Source organism: Desarmillaria tabescens (genome assembly GCF_030435595.1).
Source record: "Desarmillaria tabescens strain CCBAS 213 chromosome Unknown EV420scaffold_76, whole genome shotgun sequence".
Classification (NCBI taxonomy): domain Eukaryota; kingdom Fungi; phylum Basidiomycota; class Agaricomycetes; order Agaricales; family Physalacriaceae; genus Desarmillaria; species Desarmillaria tabescens.
The window spans coordinates 1-12,973 of NW_026848375.1; the positions used below are offsets into that span (position 1 = coordinate 1).

The following is a 12,973-nucleotide window of genomic DNA, read 5'->3' on the forward strand; positions in this document are numbered from 1 at the left end:
CTCCAATAATCGTAACAAGGACAGCTCATCATTTATTTGTGGTAATTACCAGCGCTGCGAGCACAACTACACTAGTTACTCTGTTGCCGGTAAACACTTCTTCTATTGATTCTCCATCGTACAAATCTGCTTCGATTTCATTGCCTGGAGAATCAACGGCTCAGAGGTTCGTTTCCTCGCAACAAATTCGTCTATTATGTCACTCACTCTTCACATTTAATAGCTCTTCTTACATCACGGAAAGCAGTTTGATCGCTGGTAGTCCTTCAAGGTGCGCATTTTGAGGGATTCGTGCTTTAGCTGTAAACATGAACATAACCTTTAGAACTACTGCAACCGCTGCGTCTACATCCAGCAGCTCGCCCTCGCATAAACCCCGCAACCCATCGACAATCATCGGAGCTGTGATTGGCTCTATACTATTCCTCCTCATCATCTTGGTAGGAGTACTCCTTTTCCGCCGCCTGCGGAGAAATCGAAAGCACCAGTCATCACCCAGATCCATCGTTGCGTTTCGAGATCAACAAATACATCATTCCTCCCAGGATCCGGAGCATGGCGTGTTGCACAAGCTGCGAGGACAAGATGCACCTGTACCAGCTTCAGCGGAAGTAGGGCCCGAAGTACCGATTTTGTCATCAATAAACTCTGGGATGACAGAATCAGGAAGGGACGATGAAGAGTCAATGGACCATCTTCCAGGCAAGGTGAGAAGGAGGGTGTTGGTCACAAGTCCAATATCTGTATCCCCAGATCATAATTCCCCCCACCATCGCTTTCCGGAGTTTTAGCCCAACCGGACAGTCATCAAAGTCCAAAGAAAGAGTCAACCTTTCACGCAAGGACTTCGGCACTACAATCTTATGAAACGAATGATGAAATGGCAGAAGAGATTATGAGGTTGCGTACCCAGATCCAGCAGTTTGTCATCGAGAGACCGTCTGTATGGATCCAAGATAACGAGACAGAGCCGCCTCCAGCATATGTTAAAGAAGCGTAGAGAATATGAACAGACATGTAGCATTGACACTTAGTCGACTTTAGAATTAGTTCAGCATCAGTGACTGTTATTGGAAGAATGTAGCAGCGTTTTTTGATGGACTCAAGTCTCAGTTATGCGTGTTGGGATTTGGGGGCTTCGACGCGACAATTTAGCAGTCACGTGGTCGCTCTCACGAAGTCACTTAAAATCTATGGTTACCTCTGCCACAATCGCCATCCCTCCTTGCCCACTTCGACGTGGAATTTAACGCTATAATAAGCTGCTTATACATATTCGCATGCTCATCGACTTGTCGTCGACAGTTCATATGGTAAACCATCTCCGCATCAAGTTTCACGTTCATCGATGATCAATGCTGTGTAAGCGTTATAACCGTTCACCCTCACCGCTTCACCATTCACTGCACGGTACACAAAACGGCTTCCGTGTTGAACATTCTGATATCTGAATCACTCCTTGCAGGTGACTAATTAGTGTCTGTCAAAATGTGATAGAAATAATTGGAATATAGATGAAATTTCGACAGTCTTTGACCACAGCAAAACATGTGGGCTTTACCATGGAAGGGAACCCGGCTTATTTTTATTTATCACAGCGCCTTGGTCAAAATGTCATATATTATCCACCCATTTTCGCCGTTTTTGCCAGTCCGAACATAGCTTTTTACCAGAGTGAATGGTGCATTGATCGACTTCTATCTCATGATTCCCGTCCCATTCATATCTCCATAACTGTGTACGACAGTCCATCTGTATCCTTGACCACTGATAGTTTCGGCTTTTCTCTCGGAGCTGCATTCATATGCGGTGCATCCAAGTCTATACTCTCCGACATTTCACCACGGCACTCTGCCCGCCACGTATTGTGCACCAAAATTGCCACGTCTCGTTGCCTGGCTAGGCGAGGTGATATGTTGGTCCAGTTTATTTTGTAAGTCGTGTATTTTATCCTACTACTACAGCGGAGAAGGATTCAAACTTACTGGACAGATTTTGTTTTCATTTTACGACTTCGGCCGGCTTTCATTTCGATCCTGTTGAAGGGAATGCGACAGTTGGTACATCCCTCACTCTGACCTGGTATAGAGATCAAGGCGACCCACAAGAATTTAAATTTAAGCGAAGAAATAGCACTCAATATTTGGGTCAGGGGGATCCAGTACCTTTCACACCGCCTGATAGTGGTACCACCGACGGGACAGTGATGGTCAATTTTCCAAATCCTGGGTGCGTTCGTGGTCTGTAACTTGAACCTCTCGAGTCTCATAATTCAATTTCACGATTTCATACCTCAGAAAATATACCATTGATGTGATAGTCGACAAAAGCGGTTTGGTACCGATGAGCCCACTGATTAACGTCATTAATCGGGATCCCCTCAGCACTACGACGACTGGAGCTGCTAGCACTCCAAGGGACACCCAATCCACGTGCGTTGTCTGTTAATTTCGTACAATTCCCCGCCTTATAATTTATATGCCTATCCAGGACCCAGACTTCATCGGATTTTTTGGATTCACCCCCTACGAACGCGAGTCAAAATGCATCGTCTTCCGATAGTTTGCGATTGAAAACACACGAAATTGTTGGTGCCACAGTCGGATCTTTTGTATTCTTGTTATTCCTAGCCGCCCTCGTATACACACTCCTCCGGCGACAGCATCGAAACAAATATCGTGTCACATTTCATCGCGACAGGATGGTCAGAAAACGCTCGAATGCATCCTTCTCGCCTCTCACCCCCACAGCAAAGGATTCGAATACATATACAAACTTTACGAATATAGAAAAACGTGCCTCCGGTAGTTCTATCAAGACGGAAGATACTGCAACTGGTCCCGATCCTAAGAAAGAGTGCTCGGAGTATTCGCTGCCCGCTCCGCTAGGCAATAGATCCGAGACGCCATCTCCCGTACTCGCACACACAGACCGCCAGATGGAACTACATGACGTATTGATGAAGCAGCAAACTGAGCTGATCAGGCTGAAGACAGAATTGAGGCGGGGTGCAGACGCGCAAGAGGAGATTGATGCGCTCAAGGTGAGAATCATAAGTCTGGAGGAGGCGTTGAAATCGCCCTGGGCGCTGGGATATACAGATGTCGTGCCGGTTGAAGTTTCAAGGGTCGTGGATTCGATGTAAAAATGAGGACACTGGCCCTCATAGCCATTGCTACGATTCATAGCTTCAAACATACACAGACAATACAGACGCGTACGTGAAATAGATGTACCGCCAACTTCAGATATACAGAGACATTACCATATTTTCTGTAAACTGCAATATACTTGATCAGTAACTCATCATTCGCTTTGCTAAAGCAAACGACGAACCAGAGGTAACACCTAATCGGATGGGATCGCCCTTCGAGTATGTCGTTACCATAGTAATACTCGCATAAAGAGCTGCTCGTTCCTCGGCCGAAACACGGCAAGCACTTCGCTAATTTATTCGGTATCATTCCGGTCCAGATACCACCAGCTGAGAAAGAAGATCGTCAGAGATAATACGATACAAGATGCAACGAAACGCACTGATACCACTTCCAATGGCTCCCCCGATCTCAGTCCAGAGAAGCACAACTGTCATTACCATGGCAACATCGATGAGGAACACGAGCTTGAGCAGCTACCTGGATCGTGACGGACGCCATGCCACAGCCCATACTTTGCAAGATCAGAGTCCGAACGATTTACGTGTCTGACGCATTGGCCCCGCGTGAGTGAACCATCAGACCAACACCGAGGAATCTAATACATGGGCCGATGATCATAAGCTGAGACGAGGTGAGTGAGGAGGCGGGAATGTGTGTGCATCAGAGAGCGTACCTTGTATCGATGGAAATAGTGCATGGCTGCACCAGCACAGATGTCGAAGAATGTGAGTCCCACAGATTGGGTCTGAGTAAAGTAGGTCATGTTGATCAAAGTCCTGGACACACAACATCAGACGATGTGGATGAAAACACAAAAGTCACTACTACCATGGCTTCACGACAAGAAAAAGGAGTACAGGTACACGTAGGTCAAGTAAAACAAGATCTAGTCGCATGTGAACTTATTGGATCAAGAAAGCGAAGGCGGACGCACGAAGTCAAAGAAACCGATAAGCGGAGGAGCTCACAAGCAATGCCATCATTAATGCTAAGCATAGCCTCATAAACGACGGGGAAAAAAAGGAGAAAAAGTGCAATCAATATCACGCACGGTTGCGCTATTGTCCCTTCGCATAGTCGCCAGTGTCAGGGGAAGCCAGCTCGACGCGACACTGGTTGCCATGAACACCTGACTGAGGACATCGAGCTTTGAGGTGAGATCGAAGACCTTCTCATACCAAGGTATACTCTTTCGCGGAACAGAGCAAAACGGAGAAAGAGAAGTATGTTTCGACTCAGTTTGACGGAAAGAACGTGAGAGTAAGGAAGAGAGAAAGTGACGTAACGGTAACGACGTCTGCCATGCCGCATCAGCCAAGTACCGGGCATTGCCGCTTTGTTGCGTTCCTACGCAGCCAAGCCAAAGTACGAAGTCGAAGCTCCTGCGCCCTCTGAAACATGCCAGGTATATTTCTCCCTCCTTCGTCTTGATATATATCTGAGCCACGCTCACTCCTTCTTGGAGGTACGGAAATTGTTGTTACCACTGTTGAATGCCGTGCTTCAGAAACATCTTCTCAAGTTCCCTTCCTGTCTCACCAATTTCGTTGACCATGGTACAATGTGCCATTCTGCTATGAATACAAGTTATAGACGCATTCCACGACCGTAATGATGGGTGGATTCACTTGTTGAATATGTACACCCCAATATCTAATGTTATTCTGGTACACACATTGCGACTGTCGTGCTAGGTGACAGGTCTGGGAGAGAGCGGGGATTCGGGAAATCACTAGTGAGTGGTGGATGTAAAACGGGAGAAGCTTGGAAGCCGTACTCCGAGGAACTGGACCGTGCCAACGGTTCCAACATCGACAGTACTTAACATGGTACTGGTGGAACTGTTAACGCGCGATGCATCCAATGAAAATTCAAGACTGAGATCAAAAACCAACAGCACCTGATTCTCTCCATCCTGTCAGTGGTCAGCTACTCACCATCCCTCCTTTGCATATCAGAATTTGTTGTATCTTCGCAAAGAATAGCTTCTCTGTTGTACATCCAATACCTGACTGATACAGGGATCACCTTTCATTCATTCGGATGTTCGTATCGCGATGTTGATATATTACCTGTCTCCGGAACAAACTGATGGTTCGTGTGTCTCCGCCAAGAAATATTCAGAGGCAGTGCAGCTGAGTCCATACTTTTATCTAGTTTGACGCGCGGTACTTGCTCTCCCCACTTATTACGCATACACAATCGTGGCGTCTCGCTTACCGGCTGGGTGAGGCGGTATGCTGGTCCAGTTTATTATGTGAGTCGTGGATTTCATCCTATTACTACAGCCGTAGAAGGATTCAGATTTACTGGACAGATTTTGTTTCCATTTTACTATTTCGACTGGCTTTCGTTTCGTTGATGTTGAAGAGAATGCGAATGTTGGGATACCCTTCACTCTGACCTGGCATAGGGATCCAGGCGACCCACTGGAATTTCAGTTTGAGCAAAGAAATGTCTCCCAACCGGCTGGTCAAGGAGAGCTAATACCTTTCACACCGCCTGATAATGGTACCACCGACGGTATAGTGACCGTCAATTTTCCAGCTCCTGGGTGCGTTGGTGGTCTGTAAATTGAATCTCTCGAGTCTCACCTTTCAATTTATCTCTTTCATACCACAGAACATATGTCGTTGAAATAATAGTCGACAACCACTCAATAAGAGCGACGAGCTCGCCAATTTTTGCTAGTAATCAAGATGCCCAAAATAATCACAGTCTTACGCCGTCATCTACGTACGTTCATTGTTCTCTATTACTCCTAACGAGAGTGACTCTTGATTTCTTCGTGGTACTGGCCAGCTCTTCAGCCCCGGTCATAATAAGTACTCAAAGCTTCAACCCCTCTTCTGAGCCGATATCATTGAACTTTGCTCGTAGTTCCTCATCTGGAGTATCAACCACTGAGAGGTTTGTTTCCTTGCCGCAAAATCCATCTATGTATGCCACTCACCCTTCACATTGCAACAGCTCTCCCAAATCAGTGAAAGCGGCTCGACTGCTGGTAGTGCTTCAACGTGCGCAATTTCGAGGAATTCATACTTTAGCTGCAAATATGACTATAACTTAGAACTACCAACATCCTTACACCTTCATCTGACCTCTCTTACACTAGTGATGCTGCGTAAGTGGTCCTCCATCCTTGCCGTAAAATCAGTAAATGTATTTTTCTCAACCTTCACATTTCAATAGCTCGCATATCACCGAAAGCGGTTCGATCGCTGGTAGTCCTTCAATGTGCGTTTTTTTCAGCAGTTCACGCTTTAGCTGTAGACATGAATATCACTTTTAGAACTGCCTCCACCCCTGCATCTACATCTAACAACTCCTCGCATAAACCACGCAACACATCGACAATAATTGGAGCCGTGATTGGCCCTATACTGTTCTTCATCCTCCTTTCTGTAGGAGTAGTTGTTTATCGCCGCCTACGCAGGAATAGAAACCACCGATCATCACCCAGATCCATCGTTGCGTTTCGAGACCAACAAATACAGCCTTCCTCCCAGGATCCGGAGCATGGCGTGATGCACAAGCTGCGAGGACCAGATGCACCTGTACCAGCTTCAGTGGAAGTAGGGCCCGAAGCACCGATTTTGTCATCAATAGATTCTGGGATGGCAGAATTAGGAACCGAAGATGCAGAGTCAACGGACCATCTTCCAGGCAAGGGGGAAAGGCGGGCGTTGGCTGCAAGTCCAATTTCTGTATCCCAAGATGATCATTCCCCCGCACATCTGCCTCTCAGAGGTTTAGCCGAATCCGACAGTCGTCAAATTCCGGATGAAGAGCCGATATCGCACGCAAGTACTTCAGCACTACGACCTCGTGAAACGAAGGATGAAATGGCCGAAGAGATCCTGTCGTTTTAAAAAGTAGTTTAGAGAAGGTGGCAGCATTTTTGGATGAAATTTTGTTTCATTTTCTTGCTATTCATTTTCGTGCTATAGTAGTATCTGCAATGTGTGATTCTAAACCTAAAGGTGCCAGTATCTCAGGATTCAATTCTCCGCTATGCCTGTTGGGATTCAGGGGCTTTGACGCCAATTCGACACGACAACCAATTAGTCACGTGGCCGCTCTCACGAAGTTTGAAATCCATCACCATTCCATGGTTAGTAGTTACCTCCGCCACAAACGCTGGGATCCCTTCTCACCTCCTTCGACGTACAATTTCGCGCTATTATAAGCTCCTCGAGTATTTTCTCACGATCATTGACAGTTGATATAATGAACCGGCTCCGCATCAAGTTTCAAGTTCATCGATGATCAATGCTATGTCAGTATTGTGACCGTTCGCCGCATCAGCATTCATTCAATCATTGCGCGGTATCCGGAAACAGCTTTCGTGTTGAACATTCTGATATTTGAATGGTACACCCATCGGCACCCACCTCATGATTCCCATCCCACGTTCGTATCTCAATAGCGGTGTGCTATGGCTCATTTGTATCCCTGACCACTGATAGTTTCGGCATTTCTCTCAAAGCAGTATTCCTATGCAGTTATACTCTCCAGCGTTTTGACCGCGGCACCCATCCTGTCAAATACTGTACATACACTGGCTAGGAAAGGCGCAATGTCGCTCCGGATTATTTTGTAAGTCGTGTCTTTCATCGCAGCAATATAGCGCATTGAGTAATCAACCTCACCGGACAGATTTTCTTTCCATTTTGCTCTTTCGGCTGGATTTAGTTTCGATTCTGTTGAAGGGAACTTGAATGCGACAGTTGGGATACCCTTCCCTCTGGCCTGGCATACTGATGGCGACCAAGAAGTATCCCACTTTGAACAAACAAATAGCTCCCAATCGTCTGGTCAAGGAGTTAAAATACAGCCTGATAATAATGCCACCCACTCCGGAACGGTGACACTCAATTTTCCATCTCCTGGGTGCGTTCGTAGTCTGTCAATTGAACCTCTCGAGTTTCATCTTTCAATTTGTCTCTGTTCTATCACAGAGGATATACCATTGAAGCAATAGACAACAAAGGCTCAAATATGGGGGGAAGCCCGCCAATTCTTGCTATCAATCCAGACGCCGGAAATAATATCAGTCTTAGACCGTCGTCTACGTACGTTCATTGCTCTCTATTAGTCCCAATGAGCCCAGCTTATCATTTCTCTGTGGAAAGGGCCAGCTCTACGAGTACAGCCGCAGTAACTACTTCACTCTCTTCAACTGATCAGGCATCATCGAGCTCCGCTTCGAGTTCCTCGCTTGGAGGATCAACGGTTCAAAGGTTCGCTTCCTTGCCGCAAATCCATCTATCATGTCACTAACCCTTCACATTTCAATAGCTCTTCCCACGATGCTGAAAGCAGTTTCAACGCTGGTAGTCCTTCAACGTGCGCAATTTCGAAGAATTCGTGATTTAGTTGTAAACGTGACTATCACTTTAGAACTAATATCGCCCTTACATCTTCATCTGACCTCTCTTACGCTAGTGATGCTGTGTGAGTGGCCCTCCATATTTTGTGAGTGAAACGTTTCCTGATCAGTTTTCCAGGTCCCCGACATCATCTGAGTCCCCCCTTTCGTCCTCTTCCAGCTCTAATCCAAACGTCACCTCTTCCGCTACTAGCTCTGGCTCGCTATCCGAAACACCCAAAATTGTTGGTGCCACAGTTGGATCTTTTGTATTCCTGTTACTTCTTCTAGGCGCCCTCGTATACACTCTCCTCCGGCGACAGCACAGAAGGAAATATCGTGGCACATTTCATCGCGACAGGATGGTCAGAAAACACTCGAATGCATCTTTCTCGCCTCTCACCCCCACAGCAAAGGATTCGAACACTTATACGAACTTTGCGGATATAGAAAAACGTGCCTCCGGTAGTTCTATCGAGACGGAAGATACTGCAACCGGTCCCGATCCTAAGAAAGAGTGCTCTGAATATTCGCTGCCCGCTCTGCCAGGCAATAGATCCGAGACCCCGTCTCCCGTTCTTGCACACACAGACCGCCAGATGGAACTACACGACATATTGGTGAAGCAGCAAACTGAGCTGATCAGGCTGAAGACGGAATTGAGGCGGGGTGGGGATGCGCAAGAGGAGATTGATGCGCTAAAGGCGAGGATCGTAGGTCTGGAAGATGCGCTAGTATCGCCTTGGGCACTGAGATATACCGATGATGTCCCGGTCGAAGTTTCAAGGGTCCTGGTTTTGATGTAAAGTTAGGACGCCGACCTTGCTAGCCAATGATACGATTCATAGTTTCAAACATACATAGACGTTACTGTAGTTTCTGTAAACTGTAATTTACTTGACATTTATTCACATACATCCATTCAACAAAAGTCGTTACTAACTTTCGATAATAGTGGTTTGCGATAATGCTACGAATAGAAAAGTAAGGAAACGCATCATTTTACACCTTCTGGTCTTCTGGGACCTTCTCGCCAGCCAAACCTTCCTTATCGACAGCGTTCTGCGTATCGCCGAGGTACCAGTTCGGCATAAAGAACGCTACTATCACAGGCACAACACTCAGGACGGCTGCAATAATGAGCATGACTTTCATTACGTCCGAATATGCTAGACGTGCAAGGACCAGTAACGCTTGGGATGCTCCGATAAAGTGAACGACGAACCTGAAATGACGCCTTCCCTGATAGGATTACCCCTCGGGTATGTAGTCACCGTAGTAATGCTCGCATAAAGAGCCGCTCGTTCCTCAGCCGAGACAAAAGGCAAGTACTTCGCTAATTTATCTGGCATCATCCCTGTCCAGATAGCGCCAGCTGGGGAACAAGATCATCAGGTAGAATTCGATACGGGGCGCAGCAAAACGCACCGATACCACTTCCAATAGCTCCCCCGATCTCAGTCAAGAGAAGCACGACCGCAGTAACCATAGCAACATCGATATGAGGAACACTAGCTTGAGCAGCTACCTGGATCGTGACTGATGCCATGCCGCCGCCCATACTTTGCAGGATCTGAGTCCAAACGATCTCTGCGTCTGACGCGTTGGCGCCGCGGGAGTGAATCATGAGACCAACACCAAGCAATCGGATACATAGGCCAATGATGAGCATCAGCTGTGACGAGGCGAGTGAGAAGGCGGAAATATGTGCATGCCATCAGAAAGAGTACCTTGTATCGATGGAAATAACGCATCGCTGCACCAGCACAGATACCGAAGAATGTGAGCCCAACGGATTGAGTCTGTATAAAGTATGTCGCGTTGATCAAAGTCCTGCACACACAACATCAGACGATGTGGATGGAAACGCAGAAGTCGCTCCTACCATGGCTTCACAACGAGAACAAAGGAGTATAGGTACACATATGTCAGGTAGAACGAGATCTAGTCGGATGTGAGCTTATTGAATTATGGAGACGGAGAAGAACGCACGAAATCAAAGAAACCGATCAAACTTGCACCAACGACACTTCGATTCTTGACGTATCTCCATGGAACCACTGGGAACTTAGCGAACTTGAACTCCCATGGACCGATAAGAGGGAAGAGTACACAGCCAATAACCACCATGGCAATCATTGATGCTAAGCATAACCTCGTAAATGAGTGGAAAAACATGTAGGAACTACCACCTACGATTGTGCCATTGCCCCTTTGCATTGTCCGCTAGCGTCAGAGGTAGCAAGATCAACGCGACACTCGTTCCTATGAGTGCCAGGCCGAAGATGTCGAGCTGAGATGCAAGATCGAAGGCTTTCTTATACAAAGGTTTGTTCTTTCACACATCGTCAGTATCAGAACAGGTTAAATGCACAGGATACATACTTCGACTGGTTTCTTCGGCACCAAACCAAGTCTCTTTGCCTTCCTCTCCGCCCAAACAAGGGTGACGATGAGTGGAGCCAAGGACGCGGGAATCAAGATCGCGAACATTCCATCTGTAGTAAGCGGAATCAATCACAAAACACGGTCCGCTGGAAACTAAACTCACATCCCCATCTCCACCCTGCCCCATGGAGGACCTGCGTACTGATATTGCTGCCAATGAAAGCATTGATGATGAACGGGAGGGACATCAACCCAGAGACGAGACCACGCCATTGCAGGGTAGTTATATCAGCAATGATGATCTGAGTAAGGAGCTGGAGGCCTGTGTAACCGCTAGAGAAGCAGCGTCAATTATGATCTTCGGGAACTAATATGCCGACTCACATAGCATACAAGATAATACCTCCGGCTATCGTCTGGATGCTGTGGGCGCTGGCGATGACGATATAACCTGGGTTACAGTTTAGTATTGACGTAAACGTGATGGACAGCTGCTGCGCACCGATGACATAAAATATCACTAGAAAAGCTTGTTAGTCGTTTATAAAACCCGACGAACAGTTACCCACAAACTGCAACGTAGGCTGTTCCTCTTGACTGAACATCGGCAACCTTGGAAATGACAGGCTTCCCGCACGCAACTAGAAGGACTTCAGTCAGCTCTGCCTTCTCAGCTAAGACGAGTGGAATTCACTGATGATAGACTGCGCGACCTGGATGGTACTAATAAGACTGTGGTCGTTCAGAGACGACGCCGCGAATGCAAGGTACGCCCAGGTAGTTTGTCCATCGAGAGAATAGATGTACGCGGACAGACCCAGCCTACGACCTCATGAGAACGACAAACAGGAGCAAAAGACAACAGACGAACCCAATAAACAGGAACCACCTGGAATATTTGCCGTATACCTTATGTGTAGCCTTGATCTTGGCAACACCGCTGTGGGCGACAACCTCCTCGGCGCCAAGGTGGGGAACCTCGCTGGAAACACTCTTGTGATCCTCCATGGCGGGTAAAAGGAAAGGAGAGAAGCTTATATAGCCCCTTCTTTTCTACGAGCCATATGGTTACGCGCCATAGATGTCGCCTGATAACGATTTGGTTCCTTATCTGATAAGCAGATATGATCCGAAGCGGATCTAGTTGAAATCGGGTTTTCGGCCGGTTGGTACCTTGACCAAAAGACGACGGATTTCAAGCTGGACGAGCCGCATGCACAAAGTGGGCACCAAGCTGACTATTGGGCAGGAGTAACAGTAGATATTTGAGGACCGTTGTAGGAGAGGATCAGCATTGGGAGCGAAAAAATTCCACCATCAGAAATCCATCAGCAAGCATCCCTCTCCTCCGAATACGTGTGAGATAATACTTGTCAGGATCGGCTTCTTGGGTGGCTACAGGTGACCAACTCGGTATTGAACAGGAACGACATGTCCAGGTTATTAGTATATCATGCGCGCGGCGCACGTCAAATCTAGCCATCTAAAAGCGTTAGGCTTCTCCTCCCCGGATAATTTCATCTTGCCCAAAACATAAGGCAGAGGAGGGCCTATCACGCTCCATTCTGGGTTTGCGATGAGCTACTCCGTTTGGGCTCTGGAGTCAAGGATTTCTGCTGTCTCGTCGCTCAAACAAGCAGGCGAGCTCGAGACCGAGATTGAACGGCATCGGCTGGAGGACTGAGTGGCGCGGATCACGTTGAACCAGGAAATTGAGGAACACGATGAATAGGGGAAGAAATCGGCGGCGCGATGTTGGCTTTCTCTTGTATTGACTCTCGATCCCTTTGCCGACTTCCAGATCTATCCCAGAATTCCCAAGGCATGTCTGGAGACGCGAAAGCCGTGATAGCATCGTGCTTAGTGCCGAACGTTGTTGACACCCAAATTGGTGCGTACAACGATGTATGAATACGAACGTTGTCGGCAAGACGTCATGAGTCACGTTCCAAAGATGATAAGTTTGGGGGAAGCGGTTTGTCGCTGTCATATGCAGGGTTGATGCTACGGATGTTACAGTGAGTAAGAAGGGAAGAAAGGAAGAATGATGGACGAA

At 47.2% G+C, this 12,973-nt stretch overlaps 4 protein-coding genes across 4 annotated transcripts; 3 read left to right on the forward strand and 1 right to left on the reverse strand.

The window, feature by feature from the left end:
* The first annotated feature begins 1,816 nt into the window (after positions 1-1,816).
* EV420DRAFT_1581563 (uncharacterized protein) lies at positions 1,817-2,630 on the forward strand. Its single transcript, XM_060474669.1, has 3 exons — positions 1,817-1,933; positions 1,993-2,229; positions 2,298-2,630. Exons 1-3 carry the CDS (start codon positions 1,914-1,916, stop codon positions 2,446-2,448), a joined length of 408 nt encoding a protein of 135 aa, XP_060323601.1. The 5' UTR covers positions 1,817-1,913; the 3' UTR covers positions 2,449-2,630.
* A 2,711-nt stretch (positions 2,631-5,341) lies between these two features.
* Positions 5,342-7,301, forward strand: EV420DRAFT_1581567 (uncharacterized protein). Its single transcript, XM_060474670.1, has 9 exons — positions 5,342-5,415; positions 5,476-5,712; positions 5,781-5,894; positions 5,961-6,068; positions 6,107-6,109; positions 6,131-6,175; positions 6,229-6,282; positions 6,351-6,395; positions 6,451-7,301. Exons 1-9 carry the CDS (start codon positions 5,396-5,398, stop codon positions 7,028-7,030), a joined length of 1,206 nt encoding a protein of 401 aa, XP_060323602.1. The 5' UTR covers positions 5,342-5,395; the 3' UTR covers positions 7,031-7,301.
* A 110-nt stretch (positions 7,302-7,411) lies between these two features.
* Positions 7,412-9,517, forward strand: EV420DRAFT_1131881 (uncharacterized protein). Its single transcript, XM_060465981.1, has 7 exons — positions 7,412-7,757; positions 7,818-8,051; positions 8,120-8,233; positions 8,294-8,401; positions 8,460-8,507; positions 8,562-8,615; positions 8,669-9,517. Exons 1-7 carry the CDS (start codon positions 7,738-7,740, stop codon positions 9,333-9,335), a joined length of 1,245 nt encoding a protein of 414 aa, XP_060323603.1. The 5' UTR covers positions 7,412-7,737; the 3' UTR covers positions 9,336-9,517.
* Positions 9,518-9,531: 14 nt separating this feature from the next.
* On the reverse strand, positions 9,532-11,925 carry EV420DRAFT_1485913 (drug:h+ antiporter; the record flags this gene model as incomplete). Its single annotated transcript, XM_060470318.1, has 14 exons — positions 9,532-9,698; positions 9,755-9,904; positions 9,958-10,204; positions 10,260-10,362; positions 10,415-10,473; positions 10,522-10,673; positions 10,726-10,864; positions 10,915-11,027; positions 11,081-11,250; positions 11,302-11,368; positions 11,420-11,437; positions 11,487-11,591; positions 11,612-11,739; positions 11,789-11,925. 14 exons carry the CDS (start codon positions 11,923-11,925, stop codon positions 9,532-9,534), a joined length of 1,755 nt encoding a protein of 584 aa, XP_060323604.1.
* Between the last annotated feature and the right edge of the window lie 1,048 nt (positions 11,926-12,973).